This window comes from Clytia hemisphaerica, unplaced genomic scaffold (assembly GCF_902728285.1).
Source record: "Clytia hemisphaerica strain Z4C2 unplaced genomic scaffold, Clytia hemisphaerica genome assembly, whole genome shotgun sequence".
Taxonomy (NCBI): Eukaryota; Metazoa; Cnidaria; class Hydrozoa; order Leptothecata; family Clytiidae; genus Clytia; species Clytia hemisphaerica.
In genome coordinates, this window is record NW_027104613.1 from 470,873 (window position 1) to 493,521 (window position 22,649).

Sequence of the window (22,649 nt, forward strand, 5' to 3'; positions counted from 1 at the left end):
GCTTCCTCAAACCCTGAGGGGATAAGATTTCTTACCCCAAATGATAAAACCCTTTAATGAAGATTGAGCATTGAGTTTATTCTTTAATTCTTATCAAAAATAAAAGAAAGATTTGTAATAATTGAAGGTTGTAGAAGCCTTCTGACGACGCTGAATTCTTGAAAATTTCTTAGAACAAAAATTTGGTTTATCCCAAAGTAGTGACAAATTAAAAAACTTTCAGTTCCCAGTCTTTTTACCACTGGGTTAAAAGTTCCAAGGGGTCAGTGATTAAGAAAAAAAGTAAGCTTACCTATATTCGAAGAATAACATTCGAATGTCATCCTGCTTGGTTAAAACTATTCCCCTGCAAATTGGTAGCTGTTAAGGTTCGTTTAAAGTCTAGTCGTGTCCAGCCTCTTCTTGCTTATCGTTTTGTCACGTGACAGTTTCTTGTTCGAAGAAAGCTGGAAAAAGGATGTTTAAATTCATTCTCGTGACAGCTTTTCGTCTTGCACTATCCCGTCAGTAAAGGGTACAAACCCATAGGTCTCTCAAATAGTCCCAAAATCATTAAAACCGAGAATTCCCTTCACAAAGGATCAACATTTTAGAAAATATTTTGACAAAAATCTCTCAGAGAGTGCGAAATAAAGATTTATGGCGTTCATTTGACTTGAATACTTGAATTCTTACCATTTCTTACCGTTGATTGGATCAAAATCTTCAACATTTTATCAAGTTCAGTGCGATGATTTTTATCTTTATTTTAATATGCTTTAACTAAAGCATAAGCTTTTCTTCAATTGAAGAATATTAACTTACTTTCAATGATTGTTTTAGCATTTTTCATCGTCATTTCAAATCGTCTCGATTGCCCTCAACTTGAAACAGTCTTCGTTTAGACTCAACTACGTGTAGTATTTGGTTAGTTGGTTAGTTGGTTAGTTACCAGTTTTGAGCCTCGGTTTGATGTGACACATGTGTGATAGACGTGGATGATCAAATCTGATATTCCATTGTGAGAATTCAAACTGAAAAAAAAGACAAAAATTTTATAACACAGCTCTTACTTTGTCTCAAATCGTTTGGTTGAAGTTTAGTAAAGCTTGTCTTGCCCAATGTAGCGATAACCTACGAGGCTGTTATACAAACATTTGCACTAGTGTAAATCTCAAATTCCAAATCCTTAAAACGTTTTGGCTAAAAAAAGTCAAAATAATTTATACATCAGGATTTTACGCTCAATAAAGTAAAAAGATAGAAGCTTCCCTACCAGAGATTGGAGTAGGAAATTGATGTTTCAGAAGTTCGGCAAGAAAACTTTTCAACATTACTCCCAACTAACGTCTTATCACTTTGAACTTCAATTTTCAACTGATTTGCAGCATACACGCGTTGAATTAAGCCAAGTGTCATCGAAAAGTTTGTCCAACTCCCTAGAGGTTGCATTTTAGTGACATTATTTAAAATCTAAATACAATTAAAAAGTAATTTCAAGTCCCCCGGGTAGACGCAAAATCCTTTGAATCCTTTGAAAAAAATGACATCAATAGACCTTTTCATTGCGTATTACTTCCGAGACCTTCGTACCTAAGTGGATAGGGCACGTGTTCAATTAAAATCCGCTAGGATTACATTGTCATTATATTAAGTCGAAGGGGAGACCAATGTCTTTCTTAGTATTTTATAAAAACTTTCAATTCTCAGTTATCCGGCACCCAGATGGTGAAATCTTCATCCGATACGCTAAAGCTCTGAAGGTCGGGCAAATTTTCGACATCTGGAAGGTTAAGATTACAGAATTTTGCAAGACCGCGTCAAGGACTTCGCAGCGGGAGGTCCGGTAACCCAACCCTCGTTTTCGGGGATTGGTGGGTCCAACTGAAATATTTCTAGCTCATGCGTACTTGAACCCGACTCGGGGTGCGGCACATCAAAGGCCAACTATCATTCCTCTCCGATGGGAAATTGGCCGCCAATCCGCCATCGGAATATCAGATAAAGTTCTCAGATACTGGATACTAAAGCTTGTGTACGCATTGATTGTCAAATTCAATGAATGGTACTCTTTACCAAAGAAGAAGGAGCTCGAAGGGATCCCTGAGGTGTGCCTGGTCAAAGGAAATTCCATATTCAAGAAAATAAATTTTGATTGAATCGCACTAAAAAAATATTGCAGATAAAAATTGAATTTAAAAAAGTATAAAAATATTTATAAGAATAAAAAAGTGTATACGATTTTACGTCAAATTTCTGACGAAACTGACTGATTAAAAAAATTAAGAAAATTTACATGGTATACTGTGTCAAATCTTAATTTCTAATATTGTAAAATGGCAAAGATTTCCACAAAAAAGTTCGGTATTTTGCCGCGGTGTGATAATTGAGACCACTGACACAACACCACTATAGTGTATTTCAAAAGAGTGGGTAAGTTTTTATATAAAGTAATATCCTCAAAACTCTTGACTGGGCTTAAAATAATTGAAATGAGATCACAAATCCCTGTTCAATCAATAGACATTCAATCTTCAAGATTATGTAATTGAAATATTGAGTATACGTAGTTTCAATAATTTTCACATGCAGCTTTATATAAAAATTTGACCACTTTTTTGGACACACTGTATTACAGAACAAGATGAAGCGGCAAAAGCCGTTCATTTTCCGATGTGACGTGACGACGTCATTATTATATTCCGTCGAAGGATTTTCCTATTTGAAAGGTGCAAGAAGAGTTCCAACAGCCGTCAGAAACTTCATAGCTTCTTTTACAATTGGTCGGATTTTAGAATGTTTAGAATATAAAAAGCCCTTCTCTAATGAAATAGTTAGCGTCATTCATAGGGTCGTGTCCCATTTAAAACGAACGGCATATACGGTAAGGGGATCGTCGGCCCCGTGGGTCCACCATCTGGGACTGTAAAGAACACGAGAAGAAAAATACAGACCACCAGAACCAGAATACAATTGATGTGGAGAAATTTCTTGGCTGTTGGATCTTGTTTTAAGGAAATAACTTCTCTGATATGGTCTTTCTGCTCGTCCATTGATTTCCGCTCTTCGATGGGATCCTCCGAGAGGCCACAGATGAAATATAAAGCACGTTTACAACATGATGGGCGTGGCTGATGAACTATAACGTCTGCTGAAAAAAGAAAAATTTTTCTCAGCTTAAGATACAGTGTACAGACTCTCCATAACCCGAGCTTCTACAACCCAAATCTCACTCTATCAGATTAGCGAACGATTTTTAGAAAATTCTTCAGTAGCTCCTAAAAACCGTATATCAAAATCTTTACTCGGTATTTCTTCTATAACTTCATGAAAATTTGCGTTTACTGCGATTGTTAGACTTAAGGCTTGGGAACACGAGAAGTTTTTTTTCGCGTTGGTGCAATGCAACATGCTCCATCCCACCAACCTGAAGCGCTTTCTCGTGTCTCCACCTCATTTCTCTTTCTACCAATAAAAGTGAAATCTCAATTTTGTCCCTGGGACAATGGAGCAAAATTAAATCGAATCAATTTTGCTTCATTGTCCCAAGGACAAAATTAGCGTGTCTTTTTGGTATTTCCCTCACTTTTTATCCCATGAAACCAAAAAAGAAACCGTGAGACACGCACTTTTTTCTTGTGTTGGTGGAACAGAGCATGTTGCATTGCACCAACGCAAAAAAAACTTCTCGTGTCCCCAAGCCTTTATGGAAAGAAGATCATGGGTAGCTTCCAAAGTAGACCTTTTTCATGAATTACGTCACGAATATCACTTGCCTCGTATTCAAATCATTTCCATGGTGATTATGTCTCTTGAGACTTTAAATGATTATTTTATGAATAGGAAGTAGTTTTAATAAAAGTTTTTAATAAAGAGTTAATCACCATGGCAATAATTTCAAAACGAGGCAAGTAATGCCCGTGACGTAATTAATGAAAAGGTCTATAGAGCATCGCCTCTGCCTACAAAGATTCTCGAATCTTTATATATTAAAAGTATTAGAATTATTGCTTCATTAATGGTATTAGTAAAAGGTTAACCTTGATTAGTAATTGATTCATTCGAAGAATAGATTGTATGTGACGTCATTAATGGCACCCTACTATTATCATCACTATCTTTAGTTGTCGTTTGCCGTTCCTTCATTTCCAACGTCGCGCCGTCTGTTTCAGATCCGGTTGATGTAAAACGACGTCGGATTTCGTTTTGGTCGTTTTCTTCCATGTCATTTTGTTCAGAGAGTTCATCGGAGCGAATGCGCGAATCGTATTTTGTCCATACGGTTGTACGTATTATCTAAATTTCACAAATATGAAAAGGGTTTACAATCTTATAGGATACATAAAGTGTAAGGACTACAAAATGACAGTGGTGTTTACCTCTGAATTCACAAATACTCCTTCTGTTTTGCTTTGAACCATATTCATATAATTGAGAAAAATCTTTTTTACTGTTTTAAGAATATTTCTCACGCCCCAAAACCATATAAGAAGTTGAACAAGTGCTATTAACTCGAAAAAACAGCAACTGAATCAATTTCTGATAAAGGGAATTAGTTCGAGTACCGAGTCAAATAAATCCAAATGATTTGTAAGAAAATCCATGCCTTTTTCATGAAAAAATTTGGATCCGTTAAAAATGCTGACGTCATCAAATTATGGTAAGCAGTAAAGAAATTGTTTCTACGCAAGGTGAAGCTAACTAAAAACTTGTGAAACCTGTATCTGAGGGTCCCTGAAATTCTAGTAAAACAAGTTTTTTAAAGCATAAATGTGGTATAATATAAGAGGTGGTCAAGGCAAATTTTTCAGAAAATGAGCTAGAATGGTTAGCAACCCCAGCCCTAAAAATTACGTCTATTTACTTACCAGTTCTTCATCAGGGGGTTCGGTCAACAAACTTATCACAACACAAACAATCAAAGTCAACACAAACAACAACAATGCAACATAAAAGTAATGGAACAACAATTTCTTGATGATAGGAGGGCGTGTATCTTGGGCGGCATCTGAACATGAGGGCGCTGGATAAGTAAAATCCAATATCATGCGAGTTATACCAACAGCAAAACCAACCATCATCGCCCAAAAAGTACCCTAAAAATAATTAGAAGGACAGCAAATCCCTCATACTTGTTGGGATAAAAGAATCTGTAAACGACACTTCACCCTTCAAGCATCTTCCTATTTTTTAAATAGGAGAAGCATCTTTGGGCCCCTTAACCTTTTGTGTGCACCGTCTTTTTTGGAAAAGTTGAAATTTTCTAATTTGTTTTTTGAAACTCAAAACTTTAAAGTACCATAAAAGCTTGTAGCCTTTGATTTAGAAGATGGTTTTGGTACCATTAAAAAGCTATTTTCATACTCTATTGAAAAACATTCGGTCTAGCCACTTTAAATCAAGTGGTCAGGAGCTATGGCCTCAAGTCTGAGACTCAGTATTTTGTCTTATTTTGGACGCATATACGCATTCCTCATGGTCTAAGGGTTAAAATCTCAAGATTGACAAGTGCTATGACAATGAAATTTTGACCAGTGGGAGATATGAATAATTAACGGTGATTCGAAGTTTTGGTTCGGCTACACAAAAAAGGGCAATTTCGAGGCGGTCTGTAAAATACACGATACCAACCGGTGGCAAAAAATGTCCCTCTGTACCAAAAGTACATGTCACGTGAAATTGACATAATTTCTTTTCTTCGGCACAAAAGGTAGTACCCCTTGCCTGTTATGAAATATGTGACTGATATGAAATTATGTGCCTGGTATGAACAATGTGCCCAGTATGAAAACTTTAATAAAAGTGAAAACTGCTAGGAAACTACAAACCTGTTCATTACTGCGTTGCCAGAAGATTGCCAACAGATAGACAGCAGCTATTGGAGGTGATAGATAAGCTGAAACAGCTTGGATATAAATGAAGAGTTGACCCCCTTGGAACTCCTTGAGGACTGGTACCCATAATACACCAATCACGCATAAGATTAAAATGAACACCCTGGAAAATAAAAAACAAAAGGGCTACAGTGGGTTCTCGCTTATTCGAACTTTTATCATTCGAATCTTCCTATAATTCGAAATTATTCTCATCTCAGTTCCCGTCAAGGGGAAACCTTCATTAATTACTTTCTATAATTCGAATTTTTCTCAAATTCGAATAAATTAAACTCTCCCGTTCGAGTTCGAATTAGCGAGAGTTAACTGTGTTGGAGCATCTCTTGGGATTGCAATACGCTCACATAAAACTAGAGCAAACAACCGAAACCAATTTTTCCGATTCTTCGAAGATTCGAAAGACACTAATCATAAAATTATCGAAAAGGAACATTAAGGTTTTCGATAGAAAATAATGTTTTAGTAATCGTTGGACACGAACAGACTACGAAACCTAGTACTGAGAAGAATATAGAAGAATAAAGAGAAATTCATTTTGATAAGTTTGAAACGTTCAAGATAATGTTCTAGTTCTACAATCATGGTTCGAGACAAACACAGGAATTTGCAGTAAAAATGTAGAAAACAGACCCTCCTGTGTATAGCCCACCGTTCATTGCACATTACAATTGGAGGGGGGATAGATGGGAATTCGCTTTTGTCTCACAATTCATGTCCATGATTGTAGATGTTGACAGTTTTTTTAAGCTGTAACACTTCTTTATACAAAAGTAATCAAATTTGGGGCCAAAATTTGCAGACCAAACATTGTTATAATGCCTCCTAAATCTTACCGGCCAACAATCATAAGTTCTCTTGTTCCGGCTTGTTTCCGTATACTCCGGTACACGTCCATGGTGAAAATAGTGGAAGCAGAATTAAAGATGGAAGTCAAATCACTCATCAAGGCTGCCATCATGACTGCAAGCATCATACCACGAAGTCCTGAAATTTGTGATTCGTTTTAAATTGTAAATTTTTTGAAAAACTTAGGGGACACCCGGGTTTGAACCGGGGACCTCTCGATCTGCAGTCGAATGCTCTACCACTGAGCTATATCCCCATGTTAGACAGCTTAAGAATTATATAGCTTTATTATTTCATAGAGGAAATGGTCGGTCTCATTAAGCTTACTCAAATGAAAAAATAATTGCTTAAGTAGCTAATTCACTTCCGTAACATGTATTTTAATCAAGGACAAATTCCAACATACAGCATTCAAAGCATACCAGGCTGGCCGTAAAGCATATGCATATTTTCTTTAACATATAGCTTAGTTACCTATGCTTAAACTTTCTTTAAAAGGTCCTAAATCATTAAATACTGTACAATGTTCTGAAGTTTACTCGAGATCCCGGGGGTACTAGGTTTGCGAGATGACGGGAATGTCCGAGCCAAAAATCGACCCTTAGAGAGAAAAAAAATTGAAGTTTTTTGGACCATTTTTTTGTACCCCTTTGGGAGACTTTCGAGGGTGTGCGGGCTCGATACTTAATAATAACTCTCAGTGGCTGACCCCTAAAATGCTGGTCAAATTCATATTTTTTCCCTTAAACATGACTAAGTTAGACCTGCGTTGCCTTTCACCAAGCATTCTCGGGTCCACCACTGTAGCCTAAAAATTTAATGAAAACCAACCCGAAGGCATAATTTCCAAGACAAGTTTCGGAAGAGCGATATTTGTACATCCTGTCCGACTTTCACAGATAGCCATACACTTGTCCGGATCGACACACCCCACCTCATCTGAAATTTGAAAAGAGAATTTGTAGGTGAAAGTTGCTTTCAAGAGATATATCTTCAAATAAATGTTGTTATAATATTAAACATTTTCAACTTTTTCTTTTGAAATACAAAACTTCAAATTAGCATAAAAGTTTGTAGCTTAAGTTAGACAATGATTTTGGTACCCGTGGAAAGTTATTTTCATGCTCTTGTTTATGGTGATGTGAACTGTATATTATTAACAAAAACTACACTACATTATAATAAAAATAAAACGTAAACACAAAAGGGTTTTATATGTACAATTAGAATTTCCTGGGTCGTTACCCGTACTGTAATTTTCTACTTATATATATTGTTATATTTTTTCCCTTATATAAAATATTTACTCCATTCGTGGGAAGACTAGGGGAGTGAATGTTCCATTTTCAACTTGAAGTATTGTAACAGAAGGGTGTCCACCAATAAATGAGTCACACTTTTCCTTTATCGCAGCACATATTTGTAATCAAAGATGATTCAAAACTAAAAAGTAAATACAAAATGAAAATCAAAATCTAAACAAAAATAAATGACACACCTACTTTTATACAAAAAGTTGAGAACTGACCTAAATCCTTTAATGTCTACTTGAAATTGAACAATATTTGAATACAAAAGTGAATAGAAAAGTCTTGAAATCGAAATGTAATAAATATAATATATAAATGAATAATTACCAGTATGCCAGGAATGGGGAGCTGCAAAGTGTGAAGTTAAAAGTGAAAATGCAAACAAAAGAATGATGTGATTTGTATATTTGATGTTGACTCTTCAAAGTCTGAGTGACAACTGAATGATGATGTGTGTTGATGTGGTTTTGAAGTATGATATATAAACAAAAAGCAAAGTGGATAAATACTAAACATAGTTGACAAAATTGATAAATAAATATAAATTAATTAATTTCTATGCATAAATTATCATAAATAAACTTGAATTGGGATTTTTATTTGCAGAACAGAAAAACTACTAGAAAAAGGCAAAGTGGACATGCAATAAAATAATGAAAATGTAAATAGATCCTAAACTGAAAGCTGTGATCAAATTTGAGATGTGACTTGATCATTCGAAATTTTGCAGTCTTGAGAGTCAATTTTGCTCATGCAACAAGTATTCTTTCGTTGTAATGTCTTTTCTTCTCATGCTCTTTCCGTCTTTTAAAAAGCATCCAGTTTATGTCCGTTTGAAATCAAATTGTCAGACGTAATAGCCTTAATATTGGCTAACTTTGAAAGTATATACGCGTCATTCGGGCTTGAAAGGGTTTAAAGGATAGTCTTAACCGATGTTCAAAATATTGACTTAGCTCACGAGAAGACTTCCCAAATTGGGCTCTTCCAGAAAATGTTTGTATTGAAGGGTGAAGAATATAGTGTCCGAGGGTAGTGAAAAATCTACAAAATTTGCCTTGTACGGAGGGTAAATTTGCCTTGCTTTAGGTAATTTACTCTGTTTGAGGGTAATTTTGAATGTCCAAGGGTCAACTGATGCTTGTCCAGGGCGTTAGACCTGTTGTTTGGGGGTCAAAAATCACAATGTCCGGGGGTAAATTTCCCAGAAATGTTATATTCTCTACCCCCCCCCCATATTCAATTTTTTCCTGGAAAAGCCCATTAAACAATTACTCGCTTGGGAATAGAACAATTACTCACTTGGGAATAGGACACGTGATATCATTCCGGGCATGACCATAATAAACATCGGTAAGATTTTGATGTATCCCGCAAGAACTGCCCCGCCCTGTGCATGCGATAAACTTTTGGCTGCCAGAGCACGCTGAACAATGACCTGGAAGAAGAAAAAAAAATGGAAAAAGTTACAATCTCATAGATGGTCTTAGACCACGTCGAACTTATCAGAGGAAGATATTTGTAATGGTAATTTCATTGTTTTTTAACGAGCGTTGCACTCCTTTGCATGTTTCCGACGTACTTGCTCTATTATCTTAAATCCGCCAATGGATCTTCTATTGTTCGTGAAGAAGTGCCCCTGCCTTGTGCATGTCATAAACTATTGACTGCAAAAATACGCTGAATAATGAGCTTGAAAAAGGGAATACACCCCTGTGTCACAGACCTGCTGGGATCCCAGCCCCAATTTCGTCCCCGGTGGGAAAATACCTTAGAATTTCAGCCCCACTTGACTTTTTGTGTAATTATAGGCTTTATCTGCGGTTCAAAAGATTCTATTCTAGCTACTTCGGGGCCTCAAATTTATTGATTTGACGTTCATCATTAGTCAAAGAAATGTTTTTGTCTGAGAGGGAAAATGGATTTTAAAGGGACATAAAAGTACTGACGAAATTTGTAAACAAACCGTATGCAGCGGAATACAGAATCAAAACAGATGTTACATGTCAAAATAAAAAATAAAAACAAATATGGCTGATTTGATTGTTTCAATTGTTTTACAAGTTTGTTTTGGACTCGTGATTTTAATTGTTCTCTTTAATGACACGTGGTTCGCGCAATGTTTACATTTTATTACTTTTATGTCCCTTTAAACAGCAAATTATCACATTGAAATTTCGATGCAGACCTTTGAGACAGAAAAACCTCTTCATATCATTCACCGACACGGAAGAAATTTAGTTTGAGACTGGTAAATGACAAAAAGTTAACGTATAAGTAAGTAAGTCTGCAAACACAGTCGGAAGCGACCGGAAGGCTCCTCTTTCGATAGCTATCTACCCGAAGGTAGGGGAGGACGCCACTCTTTCTCCCTGAATTGCTCCACTTACCCTTGATCCTTCTCTTAATTGCTGAACATCAAGCATAGAGGCATCAAGTATCATTTTGGAAATCTTTGGTATGACCCAGCTGGGGATTGAACCCTCAACCTTGCGAACCGTAGCCGAATGCTCTACCACTGCACCACGGTCGCTTTTAGTTAACGTGAGATAAATTGAAAAAATCGCTATACCTGATCAGCGCACCAATACCAAATAGAAGCAGATGTTTGTCCAAACATGAATCCGGGCCATGGTAAATCGGAATCAATCGGATCTCTTAACAATCGGAATGAATCATGCCGTGGAATACCACAGGTTGTGTTTCCCAGTAACACTTCATCCGCCATTGCATTTGGGTATTTTGCGCGGAGGCCTGAGTACCAACCAATTTCTTTGAAACCTGATGAGACAAAATATAATGATCATTTCTATCTCTATTTGGAGTCTGCATTACATCGGGTCACTCTGTACACCCCTGTCTCACAGCCCCGGTGGAACTCATTTCTTCAGTGGGAGATAAAAACTCCTATTAAAATCTCAATGGAAATTCTATTGTTCCAAAGTTAAAGAACACAGTGGTTTTGGAGTGCAATTTTTAAACACGGAATTTCGAGTGGGGATGAAATCAAAGTCAATTTCCCAGTGGGGCTGGGGTCCCAGCAGGTCTGTGACACAGGGGTGTCTCTGTCAATCAAAAAGCAACAAATAGCCTCCAAGTTAGGAGGAAGACAATTGACTGAATAAAAAATGTGTTTACTGAGAAAATTTATAAGAAGAAAGAAAAGTTTTCATACCGATGAAGGTCATTATTGCAGCTCCTCCCACCATTACAAATGCCATTAATGTGTCCAGGTAGATAACCGTGGCCAAACCACCTAAAATTAAATAAGCCGAGAAATTAAGTAACTTGGCCGCAGTAGAGTCAAGAGTGACCCGAAGGCTTCTTTTTTACGAGCTAAGTATATGTTTTATTATTACTAGCTGTTACTCAATGGATTTAAAACACCATAAAAATCAGGGGGGGGGTAGGTAGTAAAATCTCAGACATAATGACGTTTACTACGGTGGTGGTGTGACGAAAAATCGAAAAATTTTTTTACTACCCAGGGTAGTTAAATACTAAAATGGGTGGTATCTATGTGTTAAATGTTGAAAAAATTTTACTACCTGGGTAGTTAAAACTGGTAAAATTTTTGTAATTCTTTTAATTTTTTGGATGACTTTTCTGAAAAAAATCTGAAAATTTTTATAACTTGAAAACATTTTCTGTTGGAAAGTTGTTGGCTGCAAACAAAAAATTCTCGAGATTTTTTGTCAATATAAAAAAAGACTTTAATTCTAAGGGCAAAACATTAATTTTTGCACAAAGTGAAAAATGTGTCACAGAAATAATCATTTTTTAGCTTTTTTTGTAAAATCAGTCCGAAAAGCAACCAAAAAATAGGTGGTCTTTATGACAAATTGTCCCAAAAACTTTTACTACCAGGGTAGTAAAATACCTCTTCCAAGAGTCTGGGTGGTGGTATGTAAAAATTCATAAAAATCCTTTTACTACTCATATATGTCTGAGATTTTACTACCGACCCCCCCCTGAAAATGGTAGTGTTAAAATTCTAGTATTAAATACTCTCCCGTTGAGGGATAGTATAAAACGCGGAAAAAATTTAAAGCACATTAGTTACACACAACCGCAGTCAGTAGTATTCGACGGAAAAATTAAGCAGCGCTAGAGTTTTGGACAAATATACAATATAAACACCACTCCATCTTAGGTTGTTCCCAGTTCTTAAAAGTATTCCTTTCTAAACTATATGCTCATGTAATACACCTCTTGATTCATTCCCTTTAAGGTGGATACTTCTTTTTGGTGGAATGTTTCTTAATCAAGTGAGACCACAGATGTCTTTAACATAACACTAGATAGAGCTATTCTGTATTTCCCAGGCAACGGCAGGTTAAGCAAAAAAAATCCGCCATCTTTGCTGAAAGTAGGTCACGGTTACCGTGAAAAGCACAACTCAAAATCATATATTTACGCTGTGCCGACGAATCGAGATTCTATTCATCGCGCAATCAGCGAAGACAAAAGTAACCATGACGACCATCCAAGATCTTGGATGAGCGTCATAGTCGATATTTTTATTCCCGTCGTTGAAAACACAACTTACAAAAAGTCATCAATGCTTTGTAAAAAGAGTCAGTGATAGAGAATCATAACATAAAGTCTGTCTATTATTTCGATTCAATTAAAGTGACATTTCCATAGTTAAAAGTTTAGTAATTACTGTTATACATTTGGGGATCATGTAAAAGATTTCTTTCGAAATAAACTCATTTCAACTACACTTGGAGGTTTCTGGGGAATTCGTAAATAGTAAACTGCATACTGATACAGTCTGCTAGACATTAATATGGTAATATTTGCTCTTCATCTTTGATTTTTTCTACAGTGATGAGATTGACACATGCGCGATAAAATTTCTATTATTTGTCTTCAGAGGTTACTGTTTTCTTTGAAAACTTAACCTCTGATACTCAGGGTAGGTCACGGTAGAAACTTTGGTTTTCACTGTTGAAATTTTTTTGACACTGCAATAACTTCAAAATTTCAAGGATCTCGCAAGCTAAATTGTGACGTCACTTCATCCAAGATGGCGAATTATTTTGCTTCAAATAGGGTAGGAAAAGCTCTATCTAGTGTTTTAGACCAAAGTATTAGCGTCGTGGTCGGGTTGATAAGGAACAATACTGTTTTCAAATTTTTCAGAAATGGCCCGGGAAAAAGTAACCTTTGTGTATAAACTTGTTCAGCTTTGTTTAACTCCCGAAACCAACAAATGGTGGAGAGAAACAAAATAAGCACGGGCAAGCATTTTGATAGCGAGCACCTCAGCAAAAACCGGGATAATTCATTCCGTTTCTTAGTGAGCTCCACTTTGACGATTTTTGAAAAATAGAAGCCTTTCAAGTGTATTGACGCAAATTTGAAAACCCGGGCTCAAAACATTCGAAAAAGTCGCAAAGTGGAATAGACGTTAATTGCGTACGTAGAAAAAAACGCGGGTGACGTCTAGTATAAGCAAGCATTTTGACAATTACGGGGAAAGTATTCCTACGTACACTTCACTTCTCTTTCTGCTTACAGTTACCTGTTAAGGTGCATATACCAGTCAACGCCAGGAGACCAAAGATTGAAAGATAGAGATTCCAACCCACTGATTGTTGGATGAATAAAGCACCGGAATACATGTTCACCTGGTGAAAAAAAATGAAAAAATAATAATTGACAAAAAACAAAAGTTGACTCTCTCAAATTCGACCTAAAACGTTTTCAAATTACAGAAAGTTTCAAATTACGGAAGGTGTTTTCTGACGACTGGCCAGCTAAGGGGGCCAACGTTTTATAACGAATTATAGGATTACGTTTATTATACAAATTACGTTTCTAAAACTATCGGAAGCTATATTCTTGTAAAAAAAAATAAAAGTGCATTCATTTAATCAAAGAAATTGATTTAATACGGTAATACGGTAAAGTTAAGTTAAGCTTTACCTTCGGAATAATCTCTGTCTTTTTAAATAATATACGCATTCTATGGCCAGATGTAAAATAGGCTTACCGAAATTTTAGTGAATATGTAAAGAAGCAAAGATAGAACAGCCAAAAAGATTCGAATTCTGTTCCCACCAAATCGCTTGTGGATGTATTCTGGCAAAGTGAAGACCTAAAATGAAAAGAGAGTTTTGTTTATGGAGTGATACCGAGTGGTCTGAAATGTAAGGACCACAGACCAGGGAGTCAGGTTCAAACTCCCCGTTCCTTCCCATGTTCCGTTCAGTTTTTCGTTACTCGACCCGGCTTGTCGTGGATCCCGGGAAATAATCGAAAGACTTCTAATAGCCCTATATTACGGGAAAATCTACTAAAAATATTGACTCTACATTTTTTGACAAAAATCTGAACTTGGGGAGACAGATCAAGTGTTGTGATAAGCTCAGGCTGTAATAAGGCAACAGAAATCTTTCAGGTTTCGGCAAAATCATTTAGCGAAAATCCGCCATTATACAAAAAGACACTGGAATGTTAATAGGTGATTGTTTACACAAACCGTAAGCTTTCTTATATAGAGAGTGATGAACCTTCCGATGAAGGGATATTAATTATCCAGGACAGCAATCATTATCCTAGGATAGGAAAATCATTGCGACTACCCGACTCTACCAACTCGTGCTCTTGACACATCGAGCTGCTGATGTATAGTAACTATACTCAAACGACTTGGGAGGACAGTGCATCCTCGCATGGTCGAACCTGATAAGCATAGCAACCACACCACGATGCCAGGCATATCTCCCCACACTTTTGTATCAGAGCTTTCTTATATAATGGCAAAAGTTATGTTACATATAGTTAGTCTGTAATTAGGCCATTTCGCAGTCGAAATGGATCATGGGTAATCAGGACTGATTGTGCCTCTGTAACGGCTTTCTGTTGGCTAGACATAAAAATCTTCAAAATGTTTCAAAACTTTGGACCAATAGTAAGTCGTCATTAGCGCGCAGTGGTCCTGATTACCCATTACGCTTTGCGACTGTGAAATGACATATGCACCGATGACTCGCTTTAACCAATATCCGGCATAGAGCATTCGAACTTACCCCGCTTGAGATGTACACAGGGAGAAAAACAAATCCAAGAAGCTGTAAAAACATCAATGCCTGCCAACGGAAGAAGAAATATTAATGTAATTTTTGTTGAAAAGTTAAATAGAAGGTTCTAGAGAAAGAAACAAAGGCTCAAAGGTGTAGTCAACATTAATTTCAAGATTTTTGATAAAAAAAACGTCCCTAACGTCCACATGACGTTAAAGATGTGTATCGAAACAAAGTTTTGCGCACAAACTCCGGTTAATTTTTAGCTATCGAAATTCTGCAAGTTGATATCGACTCCTTACTCCCTTACATTGAATTCAAATGCACCGACACTGATTCCAGCAGCAGCACCAGACCCTGATAAACCAATCAGATGCTCGCTACCAATGTTACTGGCAAATAATGACATCCCAACCTGAAAACACAAAAAAAATATGTTTCTTTTACTAAGAAACTTATCTGATGAAATACCTTGAATTCTAAGAAGCAGTATTTCAGTAGATTGTCTATGGCACTCCCAACTTATCTAATGAAATACCTTGAATTCTAAGAAGCAGTATTTCAGTAGATTGTCTATGACACTCCCAACTTATCTGATGAAATACTTTGAATTTTAAGAAGCAGTATTTCAGTAGATTGTCTATGACACTCCCAACTTATCTGATGAAATACCTTGAATTCTAAGAAGCAGTATTTCAGTAGATTGTCTATGACACTCCCAACTTATCTGATGAAATACCTTGAATTCTAAGAAGCAGTATTTCAGTAGATTGTCTATGGCACTCCCAACTTATCTGATGAAATACCTTGAATTCTAAGAAGCAGTATTTCAGTAGATTGTCTATGACACTCCCAACTTATCTGATGAAATACCTTGAATTCTAAGAAGCAGTATTTCAGTAGATTGTCTATGGCACTCCCAACTTATCTGATGAAATACTTTGAATTTTAAGAAGCAGTATTTCAGTAGATTGTCTATGACACTCCCAACTTATCTGATGAAATACCTTGAATTCTAAGAAGCAGTATTTCAGTAGATTGTCTATGGCACTCCCAACTTATCTGATGAAATACCTTGAATTCTAAGAAGCAGTATTTCAGTAGATTGTCTATGACACTCCCAACTTATCTAATGAAATACCTTGAATTTTAAGAAGCAGTATTTCAGTAGATTGTCTATGGCACTCCCAACTTATCTGATGAAATACCTTGAATTCTAAGAAGCAGTATTTCAGTAGATTGTCTATGGCACTCCCAACTTATCTGATGAAATACCTTGAATTCTAAGAAGCAGTATTTCAGTAGATTGTCTATGGCACTCCCAACTTATCTGATGAAATACCTTGAATTCTAAGAAGCAGTATTTCAGTAGATTGTCTATGGGGGGGGCGTACGGTTTTTCGGTATTGCGGAAATCGACCCTTTTTTCTTCGGAAATTCGGAAATCAGGCAAAATTCCTTCGGTATTTCGGAATTTTGAAATTGTTTCGGTATCGGAAATCCATGAATTTTAGCTTCGAAATTTCGGTATTGTAAAGTTTTTATCCTTTTTTTTCGGAATTTTGGGAAATTTGATGAAAAATTAGCAAAAAAGAGGAAAAATACCCAAAAAATTGGTATCGGAATTGCAAGTATTTTTTTACGGAATTTCGGAAATTTTGGCAAAATTATTCGGTATTTCGGGAATCACGAAACCCGTACGCCCCCCCTCTATGACACTCCCAACTTATCTGATGAAATACCTTGAATTCTAAGAAGCAGTATTTCAGTAGATTGTCTATGGCACTCCCAACCTATCTGATGAAATACCTTGAATTCTAAGAAGCAGTATTTCAGTAGATTGTCTATGACACTCCCAACTTATCTGATGAAATACCTTGAATTCTAAGAAGCAGTATTTCAGTAGATTGTCTATGACACTCCCGACTTATCTAATGAAATACCTTGAATTCTAAGAAGCAGTATTTCAGTAGATTGTCTATGACACTCCCAACTTATCTGATGAAATACCTTGAATTTTAAGAAGCAGTATTTCAGTAGATTGTCTATGACACTCCCAACTTATCTGATGAAATACCTTGAATTCTAAGAAGCAGTATTTCAGTAGATTGTCTATGCACTCCCAACTTATCTGATGAAATACCTTGAATTCTAAGAAGCAGTATTTCAGTAGATTGTCTATGACACTCCCAACTTATCTGATGAAATACCTTGAATTCTAAGAAGCAGTATTTCAGTAGATGTCTATGACACTCCCAACTTATCTGATGAAATACCTTGAATTCTAAGAAGCAGTATTTCAGTAGATTGTCTATGACACTCCCAACTTATCTGATGAAATACCTTGAATTCTAAGAAGCAGTATTTCAGTAGATTGTCTATGACACTCCCAACTTATCTGATGAAATACCTTGAATTCTAAGAAGCAGTATTTCAGTAGATTGTCTATGACACTCCCAACTTATCTGATGAAATACCTTGAATTCTAAGAAGCAGTATTTCAGTAGATTGTCTATGACACTCCCAACTTATCTGATGAAATACCTTGAAATTCTAAGAAGCAGTATTTCAGTAGATTGTCTATGACACTCTCCCAACTTATCTGATGAAATACCTTGAATTCTAAGAAGCAGTATTTCAGTAGATTGTCTATGACACTCCCAACTTATCTAATGAAATACCTTGAATTCTAAGAAGCAGTATTTCAGTAGATTGTCTATGACACTCCCAACTTATCTAATGAAATACCTTGAATTCTAAGAAGCAGTATTTCAGTAGATTGTCTATGACACTCCCAACTTATCTGATGAAATACTTTGAATTTTAAGAAGCAGTATTTCAGTAGATTGTCTATGACACTCCCAGAAGAGTTTGTTCGAGTTACACAGTAATGAGAGTTTCAAACTACAGAGAGTTTACTGTACAATATGAGTAGCCATCCCATCATTTGCAATTTACAAAAAGACACAGAGCGAGTGCGCCCCTTTTTCCAACGGCGGGCGGGCGTTCGAAAAGAAACCGATATTAACCCGAAAATCAATACTATGCGTGTTGCATTTTTTCAAATCTTCCACTTTTTTGCAACTTTTCGAACGATTCGAACGTTCTACGGACAAAATCACTAATAAGTACCGTGAGAGTGGGTAACTTGCATCAGTGGAGGCTAACATGCATAGACCTCAAATAAAAGACCTGGCTGGTCATTAAAATACAAAGTTAAATAAAAATAAAAATGGTAAACTAGAGCTGCGAGCGGAGCTGCGTAGTTGTATTTTAATGACCAGCCAGGTCTTTCATTTGTTGGCTATGCATGTTAGCCTCCACTGATGCAAGTTACACAATCTCACGGTAGTCATTTCATCAGTACCGGTAAAAATGTCATGAATCTTCCAGCCAAGAAATATCCGCTGACTGTTCCACGTTTGGATTGAAACATCGACTGTCGAGAGATAGGTAAGAATAAGTTAAAAGAAAAAGATTGAATGTTAATAACGTCCGCATTAATATGTATTTTATATGTTTGTAGAAAACATATCTATCTTTCAAGTCCATATAACCAATCCAGAATTTAATTTAAAGAACATTAAACATCTTTTTAAGAAAACGATCATATATCATGACATCATGATATTATCTATTCAATGAAATAATGACGTAGTCGATAGCACAGTGCCATATATTTTCAAGATGCGGCTACACGCTATACCAATGCTATACTATTCTCTGAAGTTCTTAAGCTCTTGTTTAATCGGCCCACTTTCACCCAGCCTATTCGAGCTGTTAGAGTTGGCAAGAGTAAGCTGAAAGTTGACAATTAAAATCCCAGTAGACTCTCGCTTATTCGAACTTCTATTATTCGAACCTTTCTATAATTCGAACTTTTTTAGCCCCGTCAAGGAAAAACCCTTTCAATATACTTTCCATAATTCGAATTTATCTGTAATTCGAACATATAGATTTCCCGTTAGTTTTTTTCCATTTTTTTGATACATACCCATACTCCAACAGCAATAACACTGACAATATACACAGCAATCACTGAAATATCGGCTACCGTAAGTTTTCCCTGGCTGGTCGTCATGGTGATATAAATTGTGTTTTCAAAATGGTGGGATATTGTATGTGTTGAAGTTTAGGCGACTGGTTTAACTCGTTAGCACATCAATTTTTTTTCTAGAAAAATAGAATGGATATAATATGACAAGTTGACTTTTCTTATCGCAGACAAACAGACTAATTCTTCAAAAATTCCATTGTTGTAGGCACTCCTCTCTCCCTCTGCTATAACATCTACATATACCTACTTTAGCAACATGCATTTCAAAGTGTTACATTTCTTGGAATTACTGCGTTTAGGAGCCTGAAAAAGTTGCTTATTCATGACATATTTTGTCTCCTAACTAAAACGTTCCCTTATTTTATAATTTTATGACTTTCTCTTCACTTCTGCGCGTGCAGTGGATTTCTCACCAATCATTTCCCTAATCCACACAAACATAACCCAGCTGGCACACAACGTCGTTTCAACGTTCTTCTAATATTCACAACGTCCATATAACGTTAAATGAACGTTGTACCCAATGTTGTGTGTCAACTGGGAAGCAAGAAACAGACAACTTTTACTGTATAGAAAGTTTATAAACTGGCTGTCAATCAGAAGATAATGGAATGGAAAAAATTTGCAAAAAGTTGATTCACAGATGAGATTGTATTGATGATTATAAAGTGCATATGTGATAAGATTAACAGACATACTACATAATATAAAGATAAGAAGTACATTTTGCTTTTGATTTGAAAGTGCACTTATCTTTAATTTGCTTGCATTTTTTAAACGTCACTTCTAACATATTATATGTACCGCTGAAAAGATCATTCAGAGCTAGCTAGTCCTCTACCTCTAAATGTAAGGAAAAAATCCAATGAAAATCTGCAAAACGGCGATTTCCAGCATTTTCAACCGGAAAAAATTTTTCCTCAAAAATCAAGCTCGGCCATTTTTTGAGCATTGCGAATACGCATCTTTCTGCAAAAAATCAGAAAAAACTAAGAATGAAAATTCGAGAAAAAGTCAAAAAACCGGTTTTTCCGGCATATTTCCGGCATTTTCGGCCGGAAAAAAATGGTTTTCGAAAATCGGGCTCCGTCACATTTTAGGTATTGTCATATTGCATCAGTGCGCAAAATTTCATAAAAATATATAAAGTACAGCTCGAGAAATTCAAGAAATACCGTTTTTCCGGCGAAAATAGGTTGTTCCGGCAATTTTTAGAAAGTTCCGGCTTTAAAAATCAATTTTATTGAAAATTTAAACATGCTTGATGGCGGGCGTTGCTATTAATAATGTTTTTGAATGAAAAAACAACCAATTAATTATGGAAAAAGTCCAATGAAAATCCAGAAAAACGGCGATTTCCGGCATATTTCCGGCATTTTCGGCCGGAAAAAATTATTTCTCAAAAATCAGACTCGGCCATGTTTTGGGCATTGTTAATACGCATCTTTGAGCAAAAAATCAGAAAAAACTAATGATAAAATCTCGAGAAAATGCCAAAAAACCAGTTTTTCCGGCATATTTCCGGCATTTTCAGCCGGAAATAAATTCTTTTCGAAAATCGGGCTCCGTCACAATTTAGGTATTGACATTTTGCATCAGTGTGCAAAATTTCATGAAAAAATATAAAGTACAGCTCAAGAAATTCAAGAAATACCGTTTTCCGGCGAAAATCGGCTGTTCCGGCGATTTTAAGAAAGTTCCGGCTTCAAAAATCAAATTTATTGAAAATTTAAACATGCTTGATGGCGGACGTTGCTATTAATAATGTTTTTGAATGAAAAAACAACCAATTATATGGAAAATTCCAATGAAAATCCAGAAAAACGGCGATTTCCGGCATATTTCCGGCATTTTCGGCCGGAAAAAATTTTTTCTCAAAAATCGGACTCGGCCATGTTTTGGGCATTGTTAATACGCATCTTTGAGCAAAAAATCAGAAAAAACTAATGATAAAATCTCGAGAAAATGCCAAAAAACCAGTTTTTCCGGCACGGGCTCCGTCACATTCTGGGCATTGCCATTTTGCATCATTGTGCCAAAAATCAGAAAAAACTAATGAGCCAATCCTGAGAAAAGCTGGTAACAGACGGACGAACAGACGAACGGACGAACAGACGAACGGACATCGGTTAATTTATAGGACCTCTACCCCACCGGGGTAGGTCCAAAAATTCCAATAGGGATGACTTTGGAGTGCAATTTTGAAACATTGAATTTCGAATGGGGATGAAATCGAAGTCAAAGTCCCAGTGGGGCTCAAATTCCAGGGTATTTTCCCACCGGGGACGAAATTGTTGCCAAATTTTCCAGTGGGTCTGGGTTCCAGCGGGTCTGTGACACAGGGGTGTAAAACTATACAACTTGAATCAAGAGGCTTTTGAGTATCATCTTCGTCATTGTTCATGTTAATTTTCTAAAAACATTTAATTTTTTTTTTCTCAAAAATTAAAGTGCTCTAGTGAATTATCTTTTCAACGGTATATGATATGTCAGAATTGAAGCATTCATTGGGAAATAGCAAGCAAAACAAAGATTACTGCACACACTACTTATAGCGAATGGACTTTAAAATTATAATATAGTGGAAATTACAAAATTTCTCAATTTTTCGTCAAAATGTTAAAATGGGAAAAGAAAATTTATAGATTTTTCTTTCTGACAGGGTCCAAGATTTACCAAATATTCTTATCTAACAGGGTTCACTTTTCAAACTCAAGCGGCACGCCCCTGTCACGACTTAACTCTGCTTAACTCAGTAAAAAATAGGAAGTAAAAAACTTGACAGGAGCATCAATATAGTCGTCTAGAATATTTTGTGCACAACAAACTTTTCATAAAAATTCTCTTTTTTCATGTTTTTGGATAACATTTTCAGGGGGTCTTGTTGGTTTGTTTTGGTTTGTTTTTTTTTCTTTCACTTAGAAATTCTCATTGGCTGAAATTTTTATTTGTTTATATATTTTGTTGTATATGATTGTTTTCTCACCCCGCAGAAATCTGCGGGCCCTGCTGGAACTCCCGTAGAGGAGCGTATTCTGAGCATAGGCGTGCGCAACTGGCAATGAAAATCTTAATGACTTTTACTCCATTTATTCTTGCAGGTATATTTATGGAAGTTATGTATACATTTACTTAAGATTCTAAAAAAATCTAAATAAACAAAAACATAAATGAATAAAGAATTGATTTATTGGCAAGTTGATCCAAACTAGATAATAAATAACATACCATTTCTCTTGCAAACAAACAGAGCGAATATGAAATCCTACACACATGCAAATCATAAATTCCAACCATAAACATTGATTTTTCTTTACATTACAAGATAGAGAAAAGTTGAATGAATGTAACTTGAGACTGGTGTTATCATTTTGAATGGTCGTCAAATTTTTCTTGTTGTTGATGGTTTGTCAATTCATTTGTTTTTGTGTTTAAAATGTTTATCTTGAGTTAGCTGCTTGTTCCTTGGTAACAACCATTAAATATTTCTGTTTTTACTATATTATATCTTTCATTAAAATATTTTTGT

At 36.0% G+C, this 22,649-nt stretch overlaps 1 protein-coding gene, 2 long non-coding RNA genes and 1 other non-coding gene across 8 annotated transcripts; all 4 read right to left on the bottom strand.

Moving 5' to 3' along the window:
* Nucleotides 1–270: 270 nt before the first annotated feature.
* LOC136824370 (uncharacterized) lies at nucleotides 271–1,390 on the bottom strand. The gene is made up of 3 exons (XR_010849126.1): nucleotides 1,256–1,390; nucleotides 805–1,013; nucleotides 271–446 (listed from the first exon to the last, which is right to left on the bottom strand). It is a non-coding gene; the product is annotated as an uncharacterized lncRNA (long non-coding RNA).
* A 769-nt stretch (nucleotides 1,391–2,159) lies between these two features.
* LOC136824348 (sodium/mannose cotransporter SLC5A10-like) lies at nucleotides 2,160–22,649 on the bottom strand. 5 transcript variants are annotated; one of them, XM_067080503.1, is made up of 16 exons: nucleotides 22,349–22,649; nucleotides 19,058–19,236; nucleotides 18,431–18,502; nucleotides 15,374–15,478; nucleotides 15,070–15,129; nucleotides 14,031–14,135; nucleotides 13,560–13,665; nucleotides 11,205–11,285; nucleotides 10,602–10,810; nucleotides 9,332–9,467; nucleotides 7,551–7,658; nucleotides 6,707–6,857; nucleotides 5,808–5,976; nucleotides 4,848–5,075; nucleotides 4,083–4,275; nucleotides 2,161–3,127 (listed from the first exon to the last, which is right to left on the bottom strand). In XM_067080503.1, exons 2-16 carry the CDS (start codon nucleotides 19,142–19,144, stop codon nucleotides 2,820–2,822), a joined length of 2,118 nt encoding a protein of 705 aa, XP_066936604.1. In that variant the 5' UTR covers nucleotides 19,145–19,236; nucleotides 22,349–22,649; the 3' UTR covers nucleotides 2,161–2,819. The 5 variants fall into 5 exon arrangements, with proteins under 5 accessions (XP_066936605.1, XP_066936604.1, XP_066936602.1 ...); XM_067080501.1 differs by having other exon boundaries at nucleotides 2,161–3,130; XM_067080500.1 differs by having other exon boundaries at nucleotides 4,020–4,275.
* Trnac-gca (transfer RNA cysteine (anticodon GCA)) lies at nucleotides 6,904–6,975 on the bottom strand. The gene has a single exon. It is a non-coding gene; the product is annotated as a tRNA-Cys (tRNA).
* On the bottom strand, nucleotides 8,117–8,788 carry LOC136824352 (uncharacterized). The gene is made up of 2 exons (XR_010849125.1): nucleotides 8,357–8,788; nucleotides 8,117–8,162 (listed from the first exon to the last, which is right to left on the bottom strand). It is a non-coding gene; the product is annotated as an uncharacterized lncRNA (long non-coding RNA).